Source organism: Cephus cinctus, unplaced genomic scaffold (assembly GCF_000341935.2).
Source record: "Cephus cinctus unplaced genomic scaffold, Ccin1 Ccin1_scaffold0168, whole genome shotgun sequence".
Taxonomy (NCBI): Eukaryota; Metazoa; Arthropoda; class Insecta; order Hymenoptera; family Cephidae; genus Cephus; species Cephus cinctus.
This window is the reverse complement of record NW_014332892.1, coordinates 3,207,166-3,233,444: the sequence shown is the minus strand read 5'-3', so window position 1 is coordinate 3,233,444 and position 26,279 is coordinate 3,207,166. Positions and strand designations below refer to the sequence as shown.

At 40.0% G+C, this 26,279-nt stretch overlaps 2 protein-coding genes across 9 annotated transcripts; one reads left to right on the top strand and one right to left on the bottom strand.

The window, feature by feature from the left end:
• Positions 1-1,507: 1,507 nt before the first annotated feature.
• On the bottom strand, positions 1,508-14,969 carry LOC107264314 (mitogen-activated protein kinase kinase kinase 11). 3 transcript variants are annotated; one of them, XM_015732443.2, is made up of 15 exons: positions 13,972-14,969; positions 13,655-13,889; positions 13,363-13,580; positions 12,941-13,281; positions 12,677-12,857; positions 12,398-12,546; positions 12,121-12,293; positions 11,967-11,987; positions 11,589-11,835; positions 11,390-11,509; positions 10,642-10,845; positions 9,128-9,157; positions 5,358-5,769; positions 4,962-5,294; positions 1,508-4,888 (listed from the first exon to the last, which is right to left on the bottom strand). In XM_015732443.2, exons 1-15 carry the CDS (start codon positions 14,160-14,162, stop codon positions 4,159-4,161), a joined length of 3,585 nt encoding a protein of 1,194 aa, XP_015587929.1. In that variant the 5' UTR covers positions 14,163-14,969; the 3' UTR covers positions 1,508-4,158. The 3 variants fall into 3 exon arrangements, with proteins under 3 accessions (XP_015587929.1, XP_015587931.1, XP_015587932.1); XM_015732445.2 differs by lacking the exon at positions 9,128-9,157; XM_015732446.2 differs by lacking the exons at positions 9,128-9,157; positions 11,967-11,987.
• Positions 14,970-15,246: 277 nt separating this feature from the next.
• LOC107264031 (pecanex-like protein 1) lies at positions 15,247-26,129 on the top strand. 6 transcript variants are annotated; one of them, XM_025081271.1, is made up of 15 exons: positions 15,248-15,586; positions 15,834-16,080; positions 16,181-16,459; positions 16,568-17,073; positions 17,161-17,408; positions 17,494-17,756; positions 17,933-18,001; positions 18,156-21,406; positions 21,479-21,940; positions 22,007-22,154; positions 22,219-22,477; positions 22,568-22,921; positions 22,992-23,104; positions 23,175-23,449; positions 23,524-26,129. In XM_025081271.1, exons 1-15 carry the CDS (start codon positions 15,434-15,436, stop codon positions 23,803-23,805), a joined length of 6,909 nt encoding a protein of 2,302 aa, XP_024937039.1. In that variant the 5' UTR covers positions 15,248-15,433; the 3' UTR covers positions 23,806-26,129. The 6 variants fall into 6 exon arrangements, with proteins under 6 accessions (XP_024937037.1, XP_024937036.1, XP_024937039.1 ...); XM_015731865.2 differs by having other exon boundaries at positions 15,434-15,586; positions 18,180-21,406; XM_025081269.1 differs by having other exon boundaries at positions 15,247-15,586; positions 16,568-17,408; positions 18,180-21,406.
• The last annotated feature ends 150 nt before the right edge of the window (positions 26,130-26,279 follow it).

The following is a 26,279-nucleotide window of genomic DNA, read 5'->3' as shown; positions in this document are numbered from 1 at the left end:
AATATCGATTTTAAAAAATGACAAATTTTATCATGGGCTCATACGAATAGTCAAAGGTTCATACTAATCGCGTGGGTTAGGATAAGAATTTTTTTTACGTATTTCTAAATCATTTCTCTTTGCAGAAAAATTGTCCAGGAGCAAAGAGAACGTACATGAACCATCATTCATTGATAATAGTCCTGATTATTGCGCTTGGTCGTAAGTCTGTCTTTTTTGGGAATTTTAGTAAATTTTAATCGTCCAGTAAATATGCAGTTTTATATTTAACAGTGAGTCGTATTTCGTACTTTTTATACAGATTTTTATTTTTTTCCATTTTCTTTTGTAAGACTATGTGGATAATCGTAGAGAAAAAGTGCTGGGTATTCCAAAAGTCTCTCAATATGTACTGTTTTATTCACTAGCTGCATTCTAATATTTTTCTTTTTTCTTTTTAGAAAACCAATGGATCTCTGTATCATCCTAATTGCTACATGATATAAAAGAAAGAAGACAGATGATTTTGGTATTTAAGAAAAGCAAATTCACAGTGTTTTTTGAAATATCGATATGGTGCTAATTGGTAACCGTTTACTTTCTTATATTATTTTAAAATTAACTCCCTTCATGGATGTACTTTTCAAAATTCTTTTATGCTATCATGATACTATCAGTATCATACTGTTTAAGTACCCAGAACTTTTCTCATATACTACCAACAGTATACTCTCGGTGTATCTTCTTCACTCTAGACAATGATTCAAAGAATGGTAGGCATATTAAATAAAGTAGAGAAATGTAGAATTTTCATTTTCCTCGCTTAAATTAGGCTAGACGACGTGTAATATATATAAAAAATAAATATAGCTTAGACTAGCACTGTTGGCGAGCAAGCGCCATTACACAATCGATACGTCGATAGCTGCCGAGTATTATTTAGATATATTATTAATTAAATTATTAATTACTATGAACCGTTAGTGAATATTAATTAGCGTTCTAGGGAATTCTTTAAATGTTTTTTTCTTTTTCTTTTTTTTTCAGTTCTTAACACATTTCATTCTCGTGTATCTTGGAAGCATTTCGAGTCGTTTCCTCCTTATCAATGTCCTCTTAAAAAGTATCATGTTTTAAGTACGCGATTTGTAGCACCGCAGAATTTTTTTCCCTCGACGCGAACAAGCGGTTAGCGTATCTCTGCCATTATTGAAGATCAATACGCAAAACGTTTTTAAATTTTATTTATTTTTTGCAGAGAAAAATAACCATAACGAAATCCGCTCATTCGCATCTCGCTAAAGGATATAAATGCGCACTGGACTTTTACAAAAGCACTTTTATTTTTTCTCTCTCTCTCTCTCTCTCTCTCTCATCCTTCAATCTCATCATCTCAAGAAGCATTCGCCTGTGTATGATCCCTTTTACAAAAGCACTTTTATTTTTTCAATAACCATAACGAAATCCGCTCATTCGCATCTCGCTAAAGGATATAAATGCGCACTGGACTTTTACAAAAGCACTTTTATTTTTTCTCTCTCTCTCTCTCTCTCTCTCTCATCCTTCAATCTCATCATCTCAAGAAGCATTCGCCTGTGTATGATCCTTCATGACGTTATTTTGTTTCTCCTTATGTTAATCTTCAACACTAAGAATACACGAGGTTCCAGTATAAACCAATAATCGCTTACGTGAAATACGACGTATTAAAAATGGCAACACTTTTTCAATACATCTTTCATGTGCTTTCAGGATCAGGAACGCCAAGTCGAATGCTCCCAGACGAACCACAACATTGCTCACTCATCCAAACCGTTATACACTCTATATACATTGCGATGCGTATCCTACAATACTGATGGTCATTCTTTCCTGGGGAATTCATGATGAAAAGGGAAATGCTGCTTGCAGAAAACAAATTTCTGTCCTCGCTTACGTCGAGCCAGATACAGAGAAATGGAAAGAATAAATACAGAGAAGAGAACATAATTTATATTGAAAAAGAAAAAAAAAAAAAAAAGAAAACGAAGCAATAAAAATTATGCACAGCGAGTCATTTGATTCATGATCAACTTCGAATTAGTTAACGAAGTGGAAAGAGATAAGAGATTTTTTGATTTCAAAAACAGCGCTGAACGATACGTGACAGGATTTTATATATATATATATATAATTTATATATATTTAAAAAAATGAAACAAAAACGCTCCTCGTCCTATTACGTTTTTGCCTGATCTTACGTCTCGTTCGGCTACTTCCAGTTTCTCGTCTGTTGTCTCTCTTTTTGATTTTACTTCGCACTTCATCCAGTCGGACGAAGCGAGACGAGTTATTCGTCCTCGTTATAATAATTAATTAAAAATTACATAGAGATTAGAGATTTCGCGTACACCTAGTGTATGTCGCGATCGACCTATTTTCACTTTTCATTTCATCTCTCTGTTCCGTTCTGTACAATATTCGTCGTTTTGTTACTTTGCCTTTTCTCTCTGCCTTAGTCCTGCCTTCTTTATCATCCAATACTTAAAGTCTAAGGGGGAATGTAAGAATTGCCGCTGCTCGTTTCTCTCTTTCTCTCGCTGAACGCTTATTAAGTCTAACAACCCTATTCAGCGTTCAAACTTATATTTACAACATTGATTATGTATAATATGCAGTGTCTTGATCCTATAGCGTTGCTTAAAATTATACAGGGTTATTCAAATGGAAATCCGAGACGTGTCGAAGACAGTCAGACCCATAGACACTCACGTGTGTGACATAATCAACACAAGGACGACCATACTTTGTGGCTGAAATCATTGAGTGAGTTTCGTTTCTAAAATTAATTGCGCTATGGACACTACATTCAATGACAATAAGTTTCAATGATTCAAAATATCCGCGTGACAGTGACTGATACTTTTGAAATATATAACCCTGTGTATATATATCTGCATATTTACAGGAACCTCAGCATATCCTATTTTGAATTCATCTTCTAAAGAATAATCAGACGAGCTGCCACTTCATGCTAATATACCATGCTGAAGCACAACTTGTACAGGTAACGACGTTCCAATGACACTGAATGATCTCATTTCGAAAATGCTAACATATTAGTTTATGGTAGACTCTACCGCATCAATGATTATGTGCTGTTTTACATAGAAAAAGACCAAACGATGACTTCTGTACAAAATACGCCCAGGATAGAGTATCTGGGTGATCTCAAATCCTGAAAATTCTCTACTGTACATCCATCCATTCAAATGGTGTCTATATGAACGATTATAACGAGATAATCGAAGTAATCTCTTCGAATATCAATTTGTTCTCTATTGTAGGTCTTTTAACGCGTGTTGTATAAATGGAAAAACGTCAATTTTAAATTGCACACGATTCTTAACAGCCTGAAGCACTAGCATAAGATGGATACGAATGGCATGTACGTTGGTAATGATGAAGCATCTACCAAGTTAGAATTAATAGAGAATTCCAATGATTTTCTGTACACGTCGAGTTGGCTTCTAATCATAATGGAATCGATAGGAATGTCGTTGTTGAAATGAAAAACCACTAAGGGAACGAATGATTGAGTAAAGTTGCTTGGGATTGCATCTGGTATCGAGAAATACACTGTGTAAAAAGTGATTAGAGATTGTTATAAAAAAAAAAGAAGGTCAATCCATGATTTCGTCTTGGAATGTAAAATAATTGGATTAATCAAATAATACAAGAAAGACATTGCTCGTGGCAATGCTGTACATTTGTGAATCGAGGTTATGTTACTTGTCAATATTTTATGAGATTCTAAGATGACCTGTTACAAAATTGCACGAACACTTGACACAGTGTATCTCGCAACAAGGCCGCGTTCTTATGGAATGTTAATCGTCGAGTTCTTAGCGTACGAGGTTTGCCACGATTACTTTCTAGGTATGAAAGATTCTCGTGCAGGTATCGGAGGGGCAGTGTTTGCGTAATCGGGATCGCCATATGTCCAAAGTCGTACAGTTTGACAGTTTGAGATACGTGTACTCTTACCGGTGGCTTTGATGCTTTGGATTCCACATGACGGCAATCCTATATATATTTCCAAGCTCTTGGGAACTTCACTTCTTATATTGTATATCTTTCAGATAATATTTCGGATATCGTAACCGCGGAGCCACACGCACGGTTTTAAATAAGCCAGTGCTATGACAAGAATTCACGTTCCAGCTCGGAGATACTGGGCTTCCTGATTCTGCTCTGTCGACGATTAGCCTGAAGAGGTATAGTCACGTCCTGAGTCTGTCCATGCACAGGGATATCCAGGAGTGTCTCTCGGTGCTCCCTAGAGGGAATACCCTCGCGGTCAAACGTAACCGGAGAGAAGCGTACTCTGCCTATTGATATCTGACTGTCCTTGGCGGAGACGTAGCTGGAATCTTCAGACGTGAGAGAATCTGGAGGTGTAGGATTTGTCGGTGTCCCGGAACCAGAATTATTTTTACTGGCACACTTGCTAGGTAAGTTGTACAAGTAATTGGATCTCTTGAGACTTGATCGCAACCTGGTGACGACTTCTAGGTTACTGGGTCTGTCCCCGGAATTCGGATTTGAATCGTGGGAATTCTGCCTTGACAGGTATTGCGAGCCGTATTCGTGATTCAGGATGTTAGAGCCATAACTTGCGATACTCGAGATGACGTTCGAAGGCCGTTGGTAATAATGACTTGGCGAATACAAGGAATAGTCAGCTTCGTCCTCCAATCGAAACGTTGGATTTACATTACTCTGACTGGAGGTGCTCGCGTTGGAGACGTTTGAGGATGTTCTGTGATGAGTATAAGGGGGAAGCCTCGGTGTAGGTCTTGCCGGACTGCTTATGCTGCTAGGATTGTCGTACGCATGGGGAAATTCTGGACACTCCAACATCCTGTCACTAGAAACGAGATAAGAATTACCAATAATGCTCAAGTACTGGATGAGGACGATCAAGGAAACTTTCTACTCACTGATATTCTGCATGGACAAAGTATGCTGGTTCGGGTGGTCTGTAATATTCAGGTGGGACAACCGCATAAACAGGTGGTCCATAATCTGGTGGAGGTACGACATTGTTACCCTTGTAGATCACTCTCTCAATCCTATCGATCCTTCCGATCTCCGGCGAGTAAGCGTCCTCGTTACTGGTGCTGGAACTCTTTCTTCTTGGACTTGGAGTAGGTGCATTTGAACTTGCACCGCTGACGTAGTGCTGAGGTGAATCCGTGAAGCGCAGAGGTTTGTCAGGCATTACTGTAGGTGGAAGACCCGGTGCTATACCACCCATGTTACTTAAGAACGGCCTGAAACACAATGACCCTCAGGATAGAATGATAAGGCGAAGGTCTTCAAAATTGATAACTCACCTATAGTGTCGTGCCGGTCCATGATAAGTATTGTGAGGGTAACCGCTGGTAGAACTGAATTCGTAATCAGGACCAAGATATCCAGAGTTACGATCGGAGCCAGTTTCTGCCTGAAACCACCAACGTGGAGGCTCTTCCTCGCACTCGTTTGCTCTCGGCTGCAACCTGGGATGTATCGGTGATATGTTGGACATTCGGACGTCGTAGCCCGTCGCGACGCCGGCTATCATGGCTGCGATGTTGTACAGTACCAGCTCTATTATGCTTAACTTTGGTTTCTTCGCTTCCCCATTGTAGAGAGTTGGCATCGGCACAGGCATCGGCATTATGTAAGGACCAGTCAGTCCTGGTTTTATTGGATAGTCCGTTGTTATCCAATCAGTTGGAAGTTCAAGAGGTAGGGCGGTATAGTCTACAAAAGATAATGAGGTGTCTGCGATGACGTTCATTTAAATATTCATATAATTTAATTATAACTCAATTGTCATGATCCATAAATCTTGCACACTCTTAATCGTTAACGCAACTCTCTGCATCTCTTTTTAATACTATTTTTCTTCTTTTTTTTTTCATTAGTGTATTCTTACCTCTATCACATGGGTTGGATTAGCTTAGTACCCTTGCACCGACTTACCAGCAGTGCTATTTGCGTGGATGCGACTTCTAATTAAGCAGGCAAACGAAGAAGCAGTTGCACAGCATGCATAAGCGTTCGAAAACAAGCCAAAGTCTTTCTTGACTAATTAAAGAATATCAAAAGGATCTTGGGATTCATTGAGTTTTTAGCAAATCATGAAGGATCAATTAATTGTTTAACATGCTTCTAAGACCTTGAGACATAATAATAATCATACACGCCGGGTATAGCTAGAATAAAAATATAAAGCAATTGACAGACCATCCTCTCTTTCATGATACAATGACTATTTTTCTTAAATCATTTATATCAAAGTATTAGAATTTCAGATAGAAAGTTTGGAACAGCAATCAGAATGGAAAAGACATTCAAGTATAAGAAAATGTAATACATATTTAAAGGAAGCATCGTATCAGGTATTAAATTGTTGTTTGCCAGTTATGTGAAAAAAAAGCTAGAAAAATGATTTTATAAAATTTTCATATTAAGATTAGCAACAAGTATCACGTGATGCAGCATGGAAATTGTTAATGGCAACAAATTTTTAGTAAAGTTCCACAAGTGGTGTGTATCGTTCTGGACGAGTTCTTGGCTAACTGAAAAATGTAATCAACAGTCATTTGAGAGAATTGAAGTATATCAGGTTAAGGTGAAAAATGCAGCTACGTAAGGGAAAATATTGAGGAGGAGAAATGTATCGAAGGAACAGGACCAAAACCAAAGGAAGTTAACAGTTAGGAACCCAAAGGGATGCATGCAAGGTAATTTTTTTACGCTCAGCTCTTGACACGAATATAATAACAACTCTACAAAACAAAGAGAAACAAAAGTACACATCTGAAACAGACGATTTGAAACTGTTTACCCAAAAATTTCAAATCACTGATCGCTTTTGAGTTCTGTCACTGAATACGTTTAAGCAATTCTAATAGTGTATACAAAATAATAAGTATCCTAACTATCTAGTGTTTATAAGTGCATAAGTGACATTAAGATTAACACGAAGAGAATATATAACTAAGGCACAACCAAACAAAAAAAATTGACCAAGAGAACCTTTGCCACAGGCCGAGCGTAAAAATTTGTGAGAAAACTCAAAAACAAAATTCAACGTGTCCAACTGAAAAGGTTTTATTGAAAAAAAATTCTATTGCTAGATACAGGTGTGTGCTTTTTCGTGTGGCTCATTGTATCAAACTGCCGTGTATGTAAATTTGCTTTTTTTTTTCTTTTGTTTCTGCCAAATGTGTATACACGCACGTGCCTCATTACGTGGATACGTGCGTGCACGTATGAAATGTATCTCCAAATATCCAAGGGTCGTGAATATGCACGTAAACGAACACTTTAAGATTAATGAAAAAAACATGGAAAATTTCATTGATTTATAAATCGAAGACACAAGGGCAGACATCCCGTAGGTACAGTCAAAGAGAATATTTTAGAAATTTCTCCTGAGAATCTCACGAGACTTTTCTGAGGGTAATTTGTCGTTTAAAGGATAACGAACAATAATTATAATGATTATTGTGAAAAAGAGAGAGAGAGAGAGAGAGAGAGAATGAGAAAAAAAGAAATATCAATAAATCTATTATGTATATATGACTATATATAAATTGGCAAAATAATTACTACTACTGCTACTGCTACGGTGGACTGTACTGTACTGTACCTGTATCTCTGTACTTCTACATTTTGTAGCCAAGTATTATATTCCTTTTTTTTTCTTGTTTTTTTTTTACCATGACTACATAAATGCAGATACACCAAATTCTAAAAGATAAATCATTGCCGAATCGTATATTTTCAAGTATTCATCCCTTTCTGTTCGTTCTTTCTTGCTCTATTATTATTTATTTAATCAGATAGTAGCGGACTGTTAGCTCTGCTTTGTTAGAGTGTTATGTACTCCAAAATAATAACGGAAGAGAACCGCCACCAGAAAGAATTTGCGTTTTGCGTCTCGGCACTTTCTTCGTATTCTTTTACTTGTATTTTTTAACCCTTTTTTAAAAATCCTTTTCCAAACGACTATGACTTTTAGTCAAATCTGACTGGAGGATCCTGCGTTAAGCGACAGTCGTAGTTTATGCGTATCATTTGTCTTTTTTCTTTCTTTACATTATTAACATTGAATCTTGAGAAATTACGGAGCGTCCAAACGACTAGACTCCGTTGTCTAAGACTAGTCACTATTAATAACATTTGATCCACCAGGCAGCTTATTATTATTAATATTTTTTTTTTCATTCTTATATTATACTTAAATTTAAGTCTGGTCCCTCACCGTATCTCGTCGGGAATGGTATTCACGATTTTATACATATATAACATAGGAATCGTGAGAACCCTCGACGAACCAATTGTTTTTTCTCTCTCGAGATATATGTTTTTTTGTTTTTCAATAATTTTGGAATTCCATAGAGTAAACCTCGTTAGACAGTACGCTATGTACTGATATAAATAGAATTGAAGAATTCATTAATTCAAGTATACAAACTAGACTCGCTACCTAACGATACGTGATATGTAGCCAGAATAATTACTCTTTTTTTTTTTAATGTCATATCCAAAGAAGGAATCCGTGCTATCACGTATAGGTGAGTACGTTAAAAGCCGCAAGGGCCATCTTCCTATCTCTTTGTCTTTCATGAATTTTTCGTTCTAATCGTTTTGTCAGGACTGCAGAAGAAAAATAGACGGAAGTAGATAGAAGAAAAAACGTGTGCTCATACGTGCATGCACTATCGCTAATAATCATACGAAGTAAGGCATCTCTATCTCTAGTCCAAGAAAAAAAAAAGGCAATCTCTAAGTCCAAGAAAAAAAAAAACGAATAAGTCTACAAAATAAAACAAAAGTTGCTCTTGCCTCTGATTAGACAAAATGGGATTGCCTGTCCATGAGATCTGATCTCGACTTATAGAAAGACTATCTGCGATGAGGAGGTGGCTTTCATGAATGAATTATAAAAATTCGGGTGGGCTAAAAGGCACTTTTTCTATTATATGTACATATATAACGAGAACAGACTCGTTCAGGGAGTGAATGTAAGCAAAAAAGTTAAACTCTAAAGAAGACTTAAAAGTTTTAAGACATAAAAATGCTGCAATGGTAGAAGAAGACGACTTACGCGTGGAGTGGATGTTTTCCTCGGAAAGGCCTGTGACGAAAAGAACGTTTGTTCGTTACTTAAATGTTTTTACCTCGACAAAGGAAATAATAGGAATTAAAATGGCAGCCATACAGAAAAGAAGGGAGCTCGCTTGCTCATTGATCTAAAGGGAATCTAAAGTGACATCGAATACTAGACGTTTATGTAACTAGGAATTCTATCCGGTCACTCGTCACTCTTACGGAAAAACTTGTCAGTCGCCAGAACACCAGAAGTTATGGGACTAATAGAGTTGGCACCCTCGGAGCTGCGACGAGACAGAGTCGCCATGGAATTCCTGAGGATAGGTAAATTGTCTTGGTTTAGATGATAATTAGGATCGGAACTCTGACGAGCATAATCCTGGAGGAAGATTGGTCGGTGTGTCGTCGCGCACGTGTCATCCTTTTGTCCAATATTGCCAAGATATTCGCTGCTCTTAGACTTGAGATTGAGAAGCGTCGAGTTAGATGGAAAATCTTGTTCAGAGTATTGTCCACTGCTCTTGGAAGTCAGGCTGAATTTACTGGTGGAACTGTCGAGGGAGGCGCGGGGTTCATCCGGTTCGAATTCCTCGGGAAATCTGAAGGAACACTTGGACTTGGAACTGTCGTTAGAGTGCTCGGAGTCGAGATTGCAGAGTTCAGCCTCAAGATTCTCAAAGTCAACACCCTCGCGTGAATTTGCAGTGAGAAACCGTGGAGCGAAGCTAACCTGTTCAGAATCGGAGCGTTCGAGCTTTGGAATGGACACGCTGTGCTCGAGGACGTCGTAGACGACCTTGTAGGCGGTCTGCTTGTCGTCCAGGGCGTCCCGGCTGCCCCATGCTTTAATTTTACTAAAGACCCTCAGAGGACTCTTGGAGCCACGTGACTTGTGACGGGATTGCTTCCCTATGGAATTCTCTGGACTGGATTCAAGTCCGTCAGCGTCGTTTATCTTAATCGTTACGGAATTTTTTCTCTCTGTGCTCCGAGGCGAGTTCAGTGAACTTTTCCTGGAGCCTGACGGCGAACGGAAGAAGTCGGCCAGTGAATTCAATCGGGACTCGGAACTGTCCCTTCGTTTGGGCTCCTTGGATTTGCTTCTGGCACGTCTTTTGTTCTTGACCCTCTTCGCGGTGCCTACCAGGGTGGAAGTGACGCTATGAACGAATTTCGGTGAGTAACAATGCTCGCAATCTAGCTGCTTACTACTCTTACTCGACGAACCCTTGGAGGATTCACCAGGTAACTTTTGAGCAGGTGCCTTTGAATAGCTATCGGATATAATGAGATACTCGCTAGAGAAATGAGTTTTTTGATTGGCCTTGCTAGTACCAGTACGCGGAACGTCCTTGGACTCGTGTATGTCGCATAAGTGTTCATCCCTTGCGCACAAGGATTTTCCCGAGTCGTAAGAGACACCATCGATATTGCCAAGCTCCTCTGATCCCGCGTGATCGTCGATCAAATTGTTCGCCGAGGAGTACAACTTTCGGGATGTGGGGTTACCTATTTCCTGAAGAAGCGGAGAGCGATGCGCGCTTGCCAGCAGGGCGGTTCGAAGTGGAGTCTTTTCGAGATCCGGTGCAGAGCGGGACCACCGCTTGCCACCTGGGGAAGCAGGATTCGGTGGCTGGGTGATAATGGCCCCACGTTCGCGCTGATGGAGGGTCGATGGGCCCCAGGTCTTACCCTTGACGCCATCCGCTGGCACTAGATTGGAAAGGACAAAAAAACAAAACTCTACTCGCTACTGTAACTAGCTACTTCATCGGACGCGCAGCTACGGTTCACCTCTCTTCTTTACAGTCGGTTCATCCTATCATCTTTTCAATTAAACTCAGAGTGTCAAGAGTTCTGTGCAACTGGACAAACTTCACTGATACAACTCGAACAAAAAGAAAATTGTAACAGCAAGATAACAATGTCTTTTAGAAAAAAAAAAGATAAGCAAAAATCAATTCGTGGACTCGATTAAAAATAAAAATATAAATATATAAAATCACAGTGAGAAATAGAAATAGAGATAGAGGCATTAACACAGGAATATACTTCGCTAGTCACACCATGCCGTTTTATAGATATATAGAAACAGAATACTCGGATGCTGAACATTTTCAAACGTTTCTACTAATAAGCACAAACACTCCGTTCTTGCAGTTTAAAAAAAAAATCGATTCACATGAATTTCCTTTACAGGGATCTTCTCTTCGCGGAACTTGGAAACCTCGTATAAACAATTCCAAATTTCACTTACGGGCTATTGCTCGTAGCCTGGGAATGCTGGGCGAACCTGGTGGACTATTTGGTCTCGAAGGATTCCTATTTTTTCCTCTGTCAAGAGCCGTATGCTGAACCGTGATAGTATGCCGAAAATCTACGATAAAAGCATAGAACATAAAAATCCTCATAGAATTCTAAATTACATAAACAGATTCAAAATATTCAGGTCATACCTGATGGTGCGCTAATATTGCTTCCTGGTTCCTTCTTGTTTAATTTCAATCTAGATTTCTTGAACTTGCCACGTCTTTTGTTGGGTGTTGGCGTATTTTGTTGTTGTATTATCATGACCGTCAGCTCACGCTCGAGAAGATCAATTTCCCTAGCCGCCAGCTCTTGTTCTCTCTGTTTCAAATTTTCCTCGTGTTGTTTCTGTTGCACCTGTGCCTTCGTTAGTTCCTCTTCTCTACAACGCAATTCCTGTAGAACAAACAAATACAATTTGACAAAGTACAAGAGCATTATTACTGATAAGAGTAATGAAAAGTGATGAAAACGATCCACGTATTATCCTCTCTTTCATTCCAATGTAGAACACAATTATATCTTACCTCTTCTAAGGAGCGACATGCCTTTGTATAGCATTTTGAACAAACGATTAATTATATTACTCAGATGTTGTTAAAAAAGTACAATAGTTTGGTCATAATTTTAATAGAAACCATAAGAATTTTTTTTATGTATTTCATACAACTTTCATATTACCTTTTCCTTCATGCGCAATCCATAAAGAACTTGCTCGATCTCCAACCTCCAGTCCTCTTGCATCGTATGAAAGGATTCGTGTGGCGTCGCGGCAAAAGCACTACGTACTTCATCCAACGCTACCAGGATCCCAACAAATCCTGGCCTGCAATGACTATCGGAGGACCAGCAAGCTGTAGAAAAGATATAAATATGTATAAAAATCTTGACCTTGTTGATACTTGTCAGACATATAGATATGATAATAAGAGCAAGCAGAAGTTGAAGAGATGATTACCTTCCATAAGAGATCTCCATGGCTGGGGACAGGTCGATGGTATAGGTAAAGTCAGTTTGTTAACAGCTACTCCATAGGCTACGGCCAAAGCGTCTATACCCTTGTAAGGTGTTTCACCAGTGAGTAGTTCCCATAGGAGGACTCCGTAGCTACGAATACATATTTCAGGTACTTTGGTAAAAAAAACGGAATAATTTTGTAAGTAATGAGAGTGATGAACTTTAATGAATTAAGATGATGTGAATTGAATGCATGTCCAGAGGAAGACGTAAAACCAACCTCCAGACGTCGCTGGCTTTGCTAAAGGTACTTTTCTTAATGACTTCCGGTGCCATCCAGGCGTATGTACCAGCAGCAGACATTCTGGTAGTCTTGTATACCTCTCGGGCTAAGCCGAAGTCCGTTATTTTCAGGGTTTTGTACTGGAGGTCGTCGTTCTCTATCGGTTCGCTGAGTAAAACTGTATTGAACACCAGAAGTCAGCATTATTATATGCCTATCGTGCGAAAGAAAATGATACGAAGAGTGAAAGCGTAGACCCACCATTCGAACTCTTCAAATCCCTGTGGATGAGGCTGATGGGTGCCTTATTATGAAGATAGTCCATCCCTCGCGCTATCTGTATTGCCCAGTCGACGAGAACATCCGGTCGTATTTTACGCCCGCTTAGAACCCTGTTCAGACTACCACCTCTGGCATACTCCATCACCAGACACATATGTGGCATTTTAAGGCAGACACCCTCCAGCTGAACGATATTTTCGTGTTTTAAGAGCCAAAAGAGTTTTGCTTCCTGTCGAACGTTCTCCAGCGTAACGCTCGGTTCTTCATCAGGATCCTGACGTGCCGCCTTCACGGCGACCTCGTGCTTTTGCCAATATCCTCTGTTAAGGCAAAGAATAAGTTATGATATGTTAACAAGTAAACTTTAGAAAGTCAGGCTTGGTTCTTTTTGAATTATCTACCTGTAAACCTTCCCGAAACCACCCACACCAATGATTTCCTCGAGTTCCAGCTCCTCGAAGTCAATCTCGATGGGCTGGACCTTGTCTATCACCGAGGATACTCGGTCGATACTTTCTGCCTCGGCGACAAAATTCGCTGGAAAAATACCGACCTTCCCTCGAATCTTTCCTGTCCACCAGCCCTCATCTCCAGAGATCTTTGAGTCTTTTGATAAAACCTACAGAAATTTTAAAGTTGCCCAAGGAATTCTTATAGCACTGTATCATAGTAAATCTAGTTTTTGAAGCTTACCTCAACAGTTTCTCCACGCTGTAGAGATAGCTCGTCCTCCCCCTGAGCAATGTAGTCAAAAAGAGCTGTGAAGATTGTGGTGCTACTGTCGTGACGGGATTGCGATGAAGAGTGTGTTCCATGGGATGGACTAGTCTGTTGAGAAACAGTTCTCGCAGTACCGCCACTGTGCGTATCGGATACACTGCTGTCTGACATATTGTTGTTGGATGCACGACCGGAGAAATATCCGTAACTACGGCAAATGATCCAGTGTAAGATTTCTGAATATCTAATTAACTATCCCTTGAATGTTGAAAGCATCAGCGAAGTATTACCCGCTAGAATGACCGTTGCCTCTGGCAGTATGTTGATACCTCGGAGAAGAATTGGAGGTGCCAGGTGTGTGCGAGTTTGAGGAGCCATTCTCTGGGTAGAGTAAAAACCGCTCGCTCCGATGACGAGCGTCAGGATGTCCGTGGTCCATCAAGGTAGACAAGCCTCGCGCCGATAGCCCGGCTGGTGGCATATGGCTTGACACTTCTCCTCCCACGCTATCCTGTATGGACTATCTCTCACCGTTGTCTATGCTCCTGCTTCGTACCTCAATAAACAGCACTCGCTGTTTAAAGTCATAAGGTATCCAGAACAAGCTCGAGCACCTTCCAAGACTAGTATGCCAGAAAACAGTATGTGCAAGATTTCCTTGATAATATGTAAATGCTTCTGCAGGGTATCTTGAAGCAAGACCTGAATGTCTTATCCAACCTGACGGGCAACGTCATGTAAGATAAGTATCGCGCCGATGGTAAGGCATAAATTTTCTTATAAATCCTTTGAGTCCAAAGTAGTCTAATACCACCGAGGGCAGCAGCACTCCGTGTATAAAAACAGTGAACCGAAAGCCGGCATCCCTTGGAGGATATAGTCTAATAGGGAACCGACAGTCCTGGGACCTGCTCCAGGAAACGTTCTCGTCGCGACCGACGTTGGGTACGACGCTCCCGGGTGGTCCAGAGGGCTCGGAAAATTCGTGAAAAACACTCGAGCTCTCGCGTCAGGGTGTGTATACCCACAAGCCACTGTTTACGCGGCCGATTCTCGGTGGGGGAGCGGCCCTAAGGACTCAGGCGGCGGATAACGCTCGCCTTAAAGCGCCGAGGACGCCTCCCCGAGGACACGCCGCTCCTCGTCGGCCGGCAGAACACGCGACAATTCCGCATTCACGCCAGGACAAACGGACCCACACTCACGGTAATAACCTAACGTACGCCATGTTCGATTTGACGGACCCTGGGCTCCACCGTTGACGTGCTTCAACCTCGGCCACGATTTGCGACTTCCCAACTCCTCAAGGCGAACGCGCATCCTAACGACCCAACTTTATATTCTGCTCAAATCTTTTTCGATTCGTTTGATCTCTTAATAATTTGTGTTACTCATTTAATAATTATCTTGTAAGCCTTACAAGAATTCCATTACTTGTTAGATATTAAAGAGAATACGAATAACATCTATACAAGTTGGAGATTCACCTTAAGGATTATAGAGCGATTCTAGAGTATTTAAACACTCTTGATATTCCAAGTTAATCATGGTGAGAATCATCTGAGTGTTGAATATGGCTGCTGAGCCATTGGGTCCTGTGCGCGAGATCCATCGATTAACGTCGTCACAAATATAATGCTTCGTAACGCGGGATTCCGTGCATTTATTTGGGAAGAGAGGACTAAGCACGCGTGAATAAGGCCGTAACGCCAGGTAATGGGAAGATGGTGAGGGAGTATCGCAACTGCTGGCATGGGTTCGCAAATGCTGGAAATCCTGAGACAGGGCGTCTGGGCGAGCCTGACAGGAGGATGGTTTTACGACCCGCACCTAGACGTCTTCTCCAATACTTTTCATCTTTATGTGTGGCTCTTCTTACTCTGTGTACCCTTTACAATATACCTCGTGAGTCATATCCATTGGTTATAAGTTTAAGAAGTTGATTAGACCGTTAGAAAGGCACTGAAGTTTTTATTGCATTTTGACAATTGCTATTAGTCTTGTCTACATCATACTTTTTTTCTATTTGATGCTTCATCGATACTCACAGTTGTACTTACGTGGTCCAATGTGTTGCTTTTATGCAATTACATGAACTTTGTACTAACACATGACTCAGAATATTTATTTGTTTTTCCTTCTGTATTCACAGTACTTTCCGCCAACTCTCTACGTATGGTTAGCATACTGTTCATCGATTGTTGCACTTTTCGGGACAATAAAATGTGTCAATCATGCACTTCATTGCGTCTATGATACAACAGAATGTTTGGAGGAGCCTGATCAAAGTGTGAGTCAACAGAAGTCAGAAAGTGAAAAGAAACGTGCAGGTCGAAGTAAGCGACGCGAACCACCACAAGATCAGGCTGATCTTGGAATCGAACTACAAGTTTTACATGGTAAATTAAATTTCCTATAAGTATTCGATCTATTAGATTTAATTTCGTCTTATTCCGATGACCTTTTATTAATATAACTGTCCTTGTTGCTACTTTATAGGGAAAACTGACACACCACCTGTGGAATGTTCATCCCGAAATTCGTACATTGAGCCAAATGCTCAAAATGTGGATGCGGATAGCATTACGTCCGATTATAATAGGGATAAGCCAAGTTCAACTATCGATTTAAAAGTAGAAATTCACAGGAAGAACAGTTCAGAGAGTTCAGAAGAAGCCCAGCAACTGAACAAGCCAGTAGCCACTAGCATCAACGTTCATGAAGCAGAGTTAGCCTGTACGCAGGACCATGAGCCCCGTTTCAGGAGTAAGATCAATGGTAAGAAGTATTATTTAACTAAATGAAATAGTAGTACTCGGGTGTGCGTCTTCGTGGTATTCGATTGCCTCTGGAGTGTGTAGCCCGGTACACGAGAATGGGTTTTAGAGTGGCGGTTAAAGCGGCAGAAATGCGTAGTGATCGCAGAGGAGGATCGTCCAGCATCGCGGAAGCTATGTCGACACGCCTCGGAGGACTCTCAGAGTCGACACTCGAAGCAGGGTACCCTGGGGAAGACTGGATCAGAGAGTCAGATAAAGCAAACCAGCTCACTCGAATTGGAGCAGCATGGGACGTCCCTCCTGGACTACCCTTACTGGAAAATCAATCAGAGTGTTCGAAGGCTCAACTCCAATTCGATACCAATGGAAACGCACTTGATAAATGATCATCCCCAGAGTCTGGAGATCATATCAAAAACAGAGGACGCGGATAAGAATAAAATTCCGTCGCACCCCCAGTCACTAGAAGTCATCACCAAGAAAACACACCAGCAATTGGTACATCCTCAGAGTCTTGAGATTATCGGAACTATCAGAAAGAATACTAATACTACAGATGACAATAATCTTCCACTTCATCCCCAGAGCCTTGAAATAATTAATACAAAAAAGGTTCGCAGCCTCATCATACGTCATTTCTTCATACACTCGTCGTCCTCTGCTGCCACTACGTCCCACATATTAATTATATGTTTAAAGGTTTCACCGCAGAATACTTTGAAAAGAAACCAGCTCCAACTGCTTCCTTATCCTAGTTACGGATCAGAAATTGTTTATCCAATCGCTGAACAAAGTGACGAGCAGTTCGCCAATGAAAGCTCTGGAGGATTCAGCCTTCGTGATTCTTACAGTCCTTTACTAGCTCGTAAAGTAACCGACGATCCGAACCCCAATGCAAATAGAGACCGAAGTCTCAGTACAGGAGGGTTCGAGGATAGATTTTCCAGGTAGTTATCGATAATTCTAAATTCTTATTATTATAGAGCTTCCAGATTTACATACAATAACAGACTGTTGACGTTTTATCTTTAGATTCAATGGCGATACTGTGATCGACAATGACTCTGCCAACTCTCGAGATGCACTCCTGGAGGAGGGTAAGCCTGGCAGCAAAAGAAGATTTAGCAATGCCAGCCAAAGCAGTCGTGAACCTTCTGGTGGTGAAAGGCGAAAAGAAAGGAAACGTGGGAAATCGAGAAACGTAGAAGATCCATTAAATTCTACCAGCATCGTAGGACTGGATTGGCTTTTCGAGCACACAGACTCCGAAGTGGAACCATCTCAGAGTCAGAGCGGTGAGTTTAAAAAGCAATAATCTATATGTAAGAAAGTGTTAAAAGTAGTATCATAGTGGCCCTCTTGAGCATGCGCTACCAGTATTAAAGTATCGAAAAAGAGCCAATTAGTTCTTAACTGCTCGAATTCCATACATTGTAAATATCCCAATGTATTTTTCAATTTGTGCTGCCAGTATTTTGGACATTCACGCGATCCGATGATACGGATACTTCGGAGAGCCTACAGACAGCTAGTACTGACTGTAAGTTGCCTGTCTTATGAATATCCTAAATTACGTGTTTCTCACTTCACATACTCTCTAGCCTCCTGTCAGCATAGTATATCCTGCGTAACGTGTGCAATGTGTACTTGGCCTATATTTACTGGTATTTTTATTATTTTCTAATAATTCCTAGCACATCGGATATGCTACGTTTCAGATCTTCACACAAAAGAACCAGACTCCGGTTCGTCGAGTACAACGACATTGAGTATCGAGAATGAAGTGAAGAGGAAGTTGTTACCACAACCAGAAATCGACAGTAAACGTCATCAAGGAGCGATTCCGAAACAAAGCCGTCCAAAAATCGCGTCGGATGTCGCTGGAAATAATCAAGCGAGTCCGGAACTCCCAAGACCAAAACCAAAAAGAACTGTAGAAGTTAGAAGAGAGAGAGAACGTAGAGATGGAAAATTCGAGCAGACTGGTGGCTCGAATAACGAACTAAGTACGCTCTTACCAAATCCAGCACCTCCGTTATTGGCAGCCTTATTGAATTCCGGTCGAGATTTACCAGGACAATCAAGCACAGTGTCAGACCTGAGATTAAGCCGAAATTTCGAAACCAGATATTCTCCGATAAGACACAGACAACTTAAGAGACCAGCTAGAAGGCATCGACGTCGAAGACATAATGATCATCTTGTCCCACTCACTGCTCTCTTTGGATTAATCTCAAATGGTGACTGTCACTTGGCTACCAACCACAACGACACATCCGAGGGCGCCGTTCATTGTTTTCGAGATGAAAATGGTCGCTGGCTGGCTTATACCTTTGATGAGAAAGGTACCGGCATTGCTACAGCTACTCAGATCCCAACCAACAGTCATGGAAAACTTTTAAATACTTTACTACGTCAACAACTTAATCAAAGTTTGCACTATGATGCTAATTGGGACCTGACTGATTCACTGAGCAACAGTTACAGCAGCCTTTCCTTAAACTCAGCTGGCTTAACTGTTATCATCGATACCCCACCGGTTTTGTCTAGCCCTGAGAATAATCAAACGAAAACTCAGAATACTTTACCGAAAAATTTGGTCTCATCAAATCCTGGCAGTTCAACTCAGTGTGTCCTGGAGAGTAACGAGAGGTATGGCTTTCCACGGTTGCATACGGATTTCCCAGCAGAGACAAGTAGACACTTCCAGAATTTATTGGATAGCTTGACTCCTTATAATAATGAGACGAACAATCAGGTGCCTGTGCTAGCACTGCCTACGCACCAGGAGACAGAGAATAATACGAGCCTCTCCTGGAACAGATTCATCGGTGGTTTGGATGGGCCCAATAAGTTAAAGTCTGAACCATCTAGACATTATTATAAATGGAAAATCGGAAAGCTACCTCATATAAAAGTGCGTTTCGATCGTCTTGCGTTGCTGGCGTTGCTGGATAGAAATTTAACTATACTCGAGACAATCGTTTCTACATTATTAGCTGTTGCCGTTGCTGGTCTGGGATTGCTACTTCTCCAGCAAGGATTCTACCGTGACATTTTTGCATTTATATTTTGTTTTGTGACTGCCGGGTGTCAGTACTCCTTGTTAAAGTCTGTACAACCTGATGCCGCGTCGCCGACTCATGGTTTTAATAGAATTGTCGTGTTCTCAAGACCGATTTACTATGTACTGTGCTCAGGATTAGTGCTGATTTTTAGCGAGTCCTTAAAAAACTTCAAAAGTTCTGATTTTCGTGTTTATGGACTTCGTGTCTCGGACTATGACGTGATACTTCAAGTGCGTAATGTGTTACTGGTGTTTCTCTTGTTTTTTCCATTGGTGTTTTCCCTGGGACTCTTTCCACAGATCAATACGTTTCTCATGTACCTGTGCGAACACATTGATATACATTTATTCGGTGGTAATGCTACTACTAGTCTGGTGTCATCGATATACTGCTTGTTGCGAAGTGTCATCACTGTCCTTATACTCTATGGATTTGCCTACGGAGCATTGACAGAACCAAAGTCATCGCAGCATATATTGTTCTCCATTTTCGTTGGACTGCTTGTGGCCATTTCTTACCACCTAAGTAGATCATCATCAGATCCAAGTGTCATCTGGGACATTGTAAAAACAAATCTATGGCCACCGGAAATATATCTTGAAGAGAAAGAAGCTAAAGTAATTGAGAACACTGCTGATAAAGAGATTCCAGGTACGACCACTTTCAAGGATACTAAGATCAGATCATCAGGGAAAAAAAAAGATGTCAAGATCAAGGTCGGAGAACAGATCTCGGATTCGGAGGTAATCGATCCTCTGCCACAAAAACTAAGATCAACTGTAAACGCAAGATTGAAGAATGATCTAATAGTCTGTACAGTGATTGGAGTACTGTCATTTGCTATTCACTGTTCTACAGTGTTCACTGCCTTACAACCTGAGCTGAATCCTGTCCTATGGGGCATTGCTAGTTGTCTCGGATTTCTACTACACTACATAGTACCCCAGCTACGAAAGCAACTACCCTGGTTGTGTTTGGCGAGACCTGTTCTACGGAGTCACGAACATGCACAATTCGAAGTCCGTGAACAAGCGAAAATCATGTGGTTCGAGAAAGTTTACGTGTGTCTTTCTTTTTTTGAAAGGAATATACTTTATCCAGTGGTTTTTCTTGGTGCCCTCACTGAGTGTTCCTCGAAGATTGTATCAAAATTTGGTGAGGGTGTCGGAGCCCTAATCGTGGTGGTGTGTGGATTAAAATCTTTGAGATCAGCCTATTCGGATGCTTCCACTAGATACCTGGTACTCGTCTTCGCAGTGCTCTTCTTCAAACTTGATTTTCGTGATCTCAGTGAAACCTTCCTCGTGGATTATTTCGTAACCGGAATAGCATTCGCTAAGATTTATGAGCTGCTCCTGAAGATCCGCTTCGTAGTGACTTACATAGCACCCTGGCAAATTACCTGGGGCAGTGCCTTTCATGCCTTCGCACAGCCCTTTTCTGTTCCACACTCCGCAATGCTATTTCTCCAAGCATTGATCTCGGCCATTCTCAGTACTCCTCTGAATCCTCTCCTGGGCAGTACAATCTTCATATCATCCTACGTAAGACCTGTGAAGTTTTGGGAACGTGATTACAAAACTAGAAGAGTCGATCACTCAAATACAAGAATGTCTTCTCATCTGGAAAGAAATTTGGGAGCTGATGACAACAATCTCAACTCTATATTCTATGAGCAACTCACCAGGTCACTTCAACATAGTCTCTATGGTGACTTGGCTCTTGGCAGATGGGGTAACGTCGCTCAGGGCGACTGTTTCCTTCTTGCGTCCGAGTATCTGAACTGTTTAGTGCATGTAATTCAGCTGGGTAACGGTTTGGTGACTTTTCAATTGAGAGGACTGGAATTTCGTGGTACTTACTGTCAACAAAGAGAGGTGAGTATCATTCGCTATTCATGTATCATTTGATCATAAAGAATATTAGAAAGATATAATGATCCCTTCTAGGTCGAGGCAATATCCGAAGGCATCGAGGATAATGATAATTGCTGCTGCTGTGAAATGGGTCACTTATCAAATGTACTTAGTGTAAATGCAGCGTTCAGTCAACGTTGGTTGGCCTGGGAGGTAGCGAGCGCAAAATACGTCCTCGAGGGATACTCGATCTCAGATAATTCAGCCGTGTCCATGTTGCAAGTGTTCGAATTTCGCAAAGTCCTGGTCACCTATTACGTTAAGAGCATCATTTTCTACGCGGTCAAGTCACCGAAGCTGCCGCAATGGTTAAAGAATCCTGACATTCTAGAAGCACTAAAGCCAACCTTGGAAAAGAATTTCGTCGACCTGGATCCAGTTTTTAATATGAACATCGACGAAGATTTTGACTTCCGTGCCAGCGGTATAACTAGAAGTAGTTTTTGCAACGTTTACCTAGATTGGATACAGTTCTGCGCTGTAAAACATGACAAGGTAATTATCCCATATTTCTAATGCTGATTGATCGAATTTTAATCATCCCATTATTTTGATATACAGTCTCTTGAGAGAACTCGCGATTCCTGTCTGGTATCACTCTGTCTGGCTCTAAGTTTATTGGGAAGACGAGTACTTGGTGCTGCATCCCATCACAATACAGTCTCCAGTGTAGAATTTTTTCTCTATGGTCTACATGCTCTGTTCAAAGGTACTACAAATTTATAGAGATGAAATGAGTATGTTGCATATGATTTATTCAATTTCTTTTAAAGGGGATTTTCGTATAACGTCTTTAAGAGATGAATGGGTACTTCACGACGTGGACCTTCTGTGCGGTGTTGTGGCCAAAGGTGTAAGGATGGCGTTGAAGTTGCACCAGGATCATTTTATGAGTCCTGACGAGTATGAAGAAGCTTCTGCGCTTTACGAGGCCATTGATAATCATGACAGGAATCTTGTGATAAGTCACGAAGCTGACCCACTCTGGAGAAATGCTGTTCTCGGAGGAGCTCCTAGTCTTCTGGCATTAAGGTATATTAAAATGGATTTAATTTACATTGACATCAGAAGCTATCACTGAGAACCAAGGCGCATCCTCATAGAATAATTTTAATTTGACAGGCATGTACTTGATGACGGTATCGATGAATATAAAGTGATAATGCTGAACAAACGATACTTAAGTTTTCGGGTGATAAAAATGAATCGTGAGTGCGTACGTGGCCTTTGGGCAGGTCAACAACAAGAACTAGTATACCTAAGGAACCGTAATCCTGAACGTGGTTCGATACAGAATGCCAAACAGGCATTGCGAAATATTATCAATAGCTCTTGCGATCAGCCAATTGGATATCCAATCTATGTTTCTCCATTGACAACAAGTTATGCGGAAACTAATGAACAACTTTGTTCCATCCTGGGTGGTCCACTGAGCTTGGGTGCCATTAAGAGTAATGTTCTAACGCTATGGCGAAGGTTAGTATGCCTATTGATATAAAGATATAATTATTTACCCATATGCTCTAAATAAATAATTAATCAACAGAATAAGAAGAAGATGCGGTCAGGGTTGTTCTTCTGGTGGTACCGGATCCCAGGACGATGGAGGATTTGGCAATGATGGCGTTTATGCATTGACAACTTACAACATCCATTCAGGTATCAGAATTAATATATATTGCTCAGAAATATTATAATTTTTTACTGTAATATACTACTTTCTATGCAGGATACAGTCAGTCAGGGCATAATACGTCCGGATCTCAGTCAATGGATTCAGGTTGTCAAATAGGAGGATCAACGGGACGTGGATCTCTAGGACGTGCCAATACAGGATCTCTAGGAGGTAACAGAGGCTCCTTAGCCTCTGTAGGAAAACCTACCAGCTCTACTCTTGCTAGTCTCGCTGGTTTACTTAGTAACAGTGACATTAAAACAGAGTCAAAGTGCGAAACTAGCTTCACGGCGAAACTCGAGAAGGAGGAAGTCTTTCAAAGGGTTCGCGTAAGTATTTAAAGTTTATTCAATGTCCTCTGTACATGCATCGATAATTTTATTAATCCATAATTCAATGATAGATCATGGATCCTAATCAAGTGTACGACGCCATAAATCTGGGTAGAAGAATAGACGTCATATGGCCGGACGAGAGGATGAGACAGCAAGGAGGAAGATCCGGCTGGCAGCATTGGGTTCCTGAAAGAGGAATGGAAGGCTGTGTGGTCCATAGATGGTCTCCGAATCATCGCGATCCTAATCGTCGATCTCATGTCGACAAGGTTATCCTGCTTGTAAAAATTGATGAGAGATACGTTCCTATAGCTGAACAAGGTGTACGCGATCTCGGAGCTGAAGTGTAGCCAATGAAAGGACTATTTGAAAATATCGGCCAACAATATGACACAAGTTTAGCTATAAGCTTGTACAATTTTTTAGAATAATCTCGTCTCCGTTTTTCTGTGCGAAGAGATACGAGACTATACTTTAGATTTATGGCGAATGAAAGAAATACGAAAGGGCAAAGATAAAAAAAGACAAAATAACCTTGAGAACTCGCCAAAGCTAAACAATCGTTTGCCCTGTATAATATGACTTTCTAGCTGATATTTCATTTAGTTCTCTTAATCACAAAAAACGCCAAGCTCTTAAAAAAAAATCAAAGAACGGACCAGATTTTCTTTAGTAAGCCCTGGAAGCATTTCTATACTTATTAGCTGGGAAAAACTCGTGTCGCGATTTTCACTCGAATTATTTATATTACATAAGGTTATATCGCGAACTAGTGTTGTATATAGTATTACTACGATACTTTCTACTATATATATATACACATGGCGGGACACAGTAAGCGCGTACGTTCTTAACGCAAACCAAATTCTTGTATTATACATAAGTATCTCGTAACTGCTAGATGAAAAAGAAAATACTGAAAGCGTTAAAGCCGACGTGACGTATCTCCTTGTCAGATTATTTTAAGCTGCCAAGTGTCTGACTGTTGATGGGCTATGACAATGAGGATGTTTGCAATTGAACTACTGACAATGAGCCATGTCCCATCGACTGAATTGTACATATATTATAAATAACGATGGTGTTTTTCTACATTTTGTTACGTTTTTTTTTTTAAACTAACTTGTAGCACTAAGATGTAGATGCCAGCTGATTGTAGAATATAAGAACACTGCAGACGGTCTTTGCCGAGTCTACGGGCATATGAATATATAATAGTTTATGAAAAACGCTGCTCCTTATATGGAAAACAAGTATAAAGGAAAGCATCTAGAGGACATATCGGTGCGCTAGAATAGTAAAAGTTATGAAAATTATGAAATTGTGAAAAGATCATGAAGAATAGTGTAATGCAAATTTTCGAGTATCAATACGTCTAGCACATATGTACCTAGAGTTTTCTACTGCTCGCATCGATTGTTAGATACTTTTATTATGTTCTCACAGAATCATGATTTTCTGGAGTGTACAAGAATTATTACTCTTTTTTCTTCCCTCTAGGAAATTCAATTTGACACTTTGGTACCTCCGTCCTAAGGTACACGCGCTTCTCTCTATTTGTTTTGTATATACATCTTTTAATTATGTCAGGTAGTGTATGTTGTTCGAGATCGTTACTTTTTTTTAAATTACTTGTCACTTCGTTACTAATTGTTACACATGTTCATAGAAAAAATATATATTTACGTTATTTAAAAAGTATATATATATATATATATATAAATAAAAACGCACGGTTGCTTGCAAAGATTCTACACGATATCTGAAGGTCTGAGAACAAATTCGAGGATTGCTTCATCTTTTTCTCTTGTATATTTTTTGATACTCCTTTTTCTTTGTCTTTTTATATATATAGAAGAATAGACAGCTGTCTTCTACCTATTACTTCTCTATGTAGTATCTCTTCTTTGTATAGATATTTTTTGCGAGTGACCAGCGAATCACAGCATTGCCTTATCACGGTGTGTCGAAAGCGCCTGACTGATGAAATAAATAAAAAAAAGTGAATAAAATATGATAAAATTAAAAAGATGAAATTCTTATGGCTAGTCACTTAAATTGCTAGCGTCCAACTGGTGTATTTTGCTTCTTGCCGGAAAAAAACTTCGAGGGAAAATAAAAAAATTGTCTCCTGTCTGAAGAAATATTCTGAAGCAACGCTTTTTTTCGTTTAAGCCTATGGCCTATATTCTTCGATATCTGATGCTTTACCCAGATTGTACAGAAATTGTAGATTTGATCAATCTGTATTACTTTCTCAGTATTTTTGGGCAAAATTATATGACGTGATCTCGCAACGAATTATTCGAATTGATCTGTATTGTCTGGGTCAGAAGTATTTCAATCCGATAGAGAATAAATTATGATTAATATTGTAAATAACGTAATTGTTATATTATATATAATATCGAATACTTAAAACATTGATACTGTCGTATTGTAATTAACGAATCTAATAGGCTGAAAATTATTGAGCGAATTTTAAGAAGTGTGTAGTATAAAATGGAGCAAAGAAAGATGAACTTTTTCATTATTTCAGGAATATAAAATAAGTCAGATCATTCGGATATCACTTGTAATCTTGGTTGGATTTTCTTTTCATATCCGAATGATATGATAAATGCCACACTGTATATTGCTGATATAATAAATTAGGAGGATCCTTGATCATGAACCCAGTTGTATTATATAATATGAACTTGTATTAGAATGATTTTGTAATTATCTTATATTAATATGGTAGTGTATCGTCATATGCTATCGAAGAAGTCTACGTGAACTGGTTTACCATAAAAGTTACTATTCCAAGAAATATTCATTAATA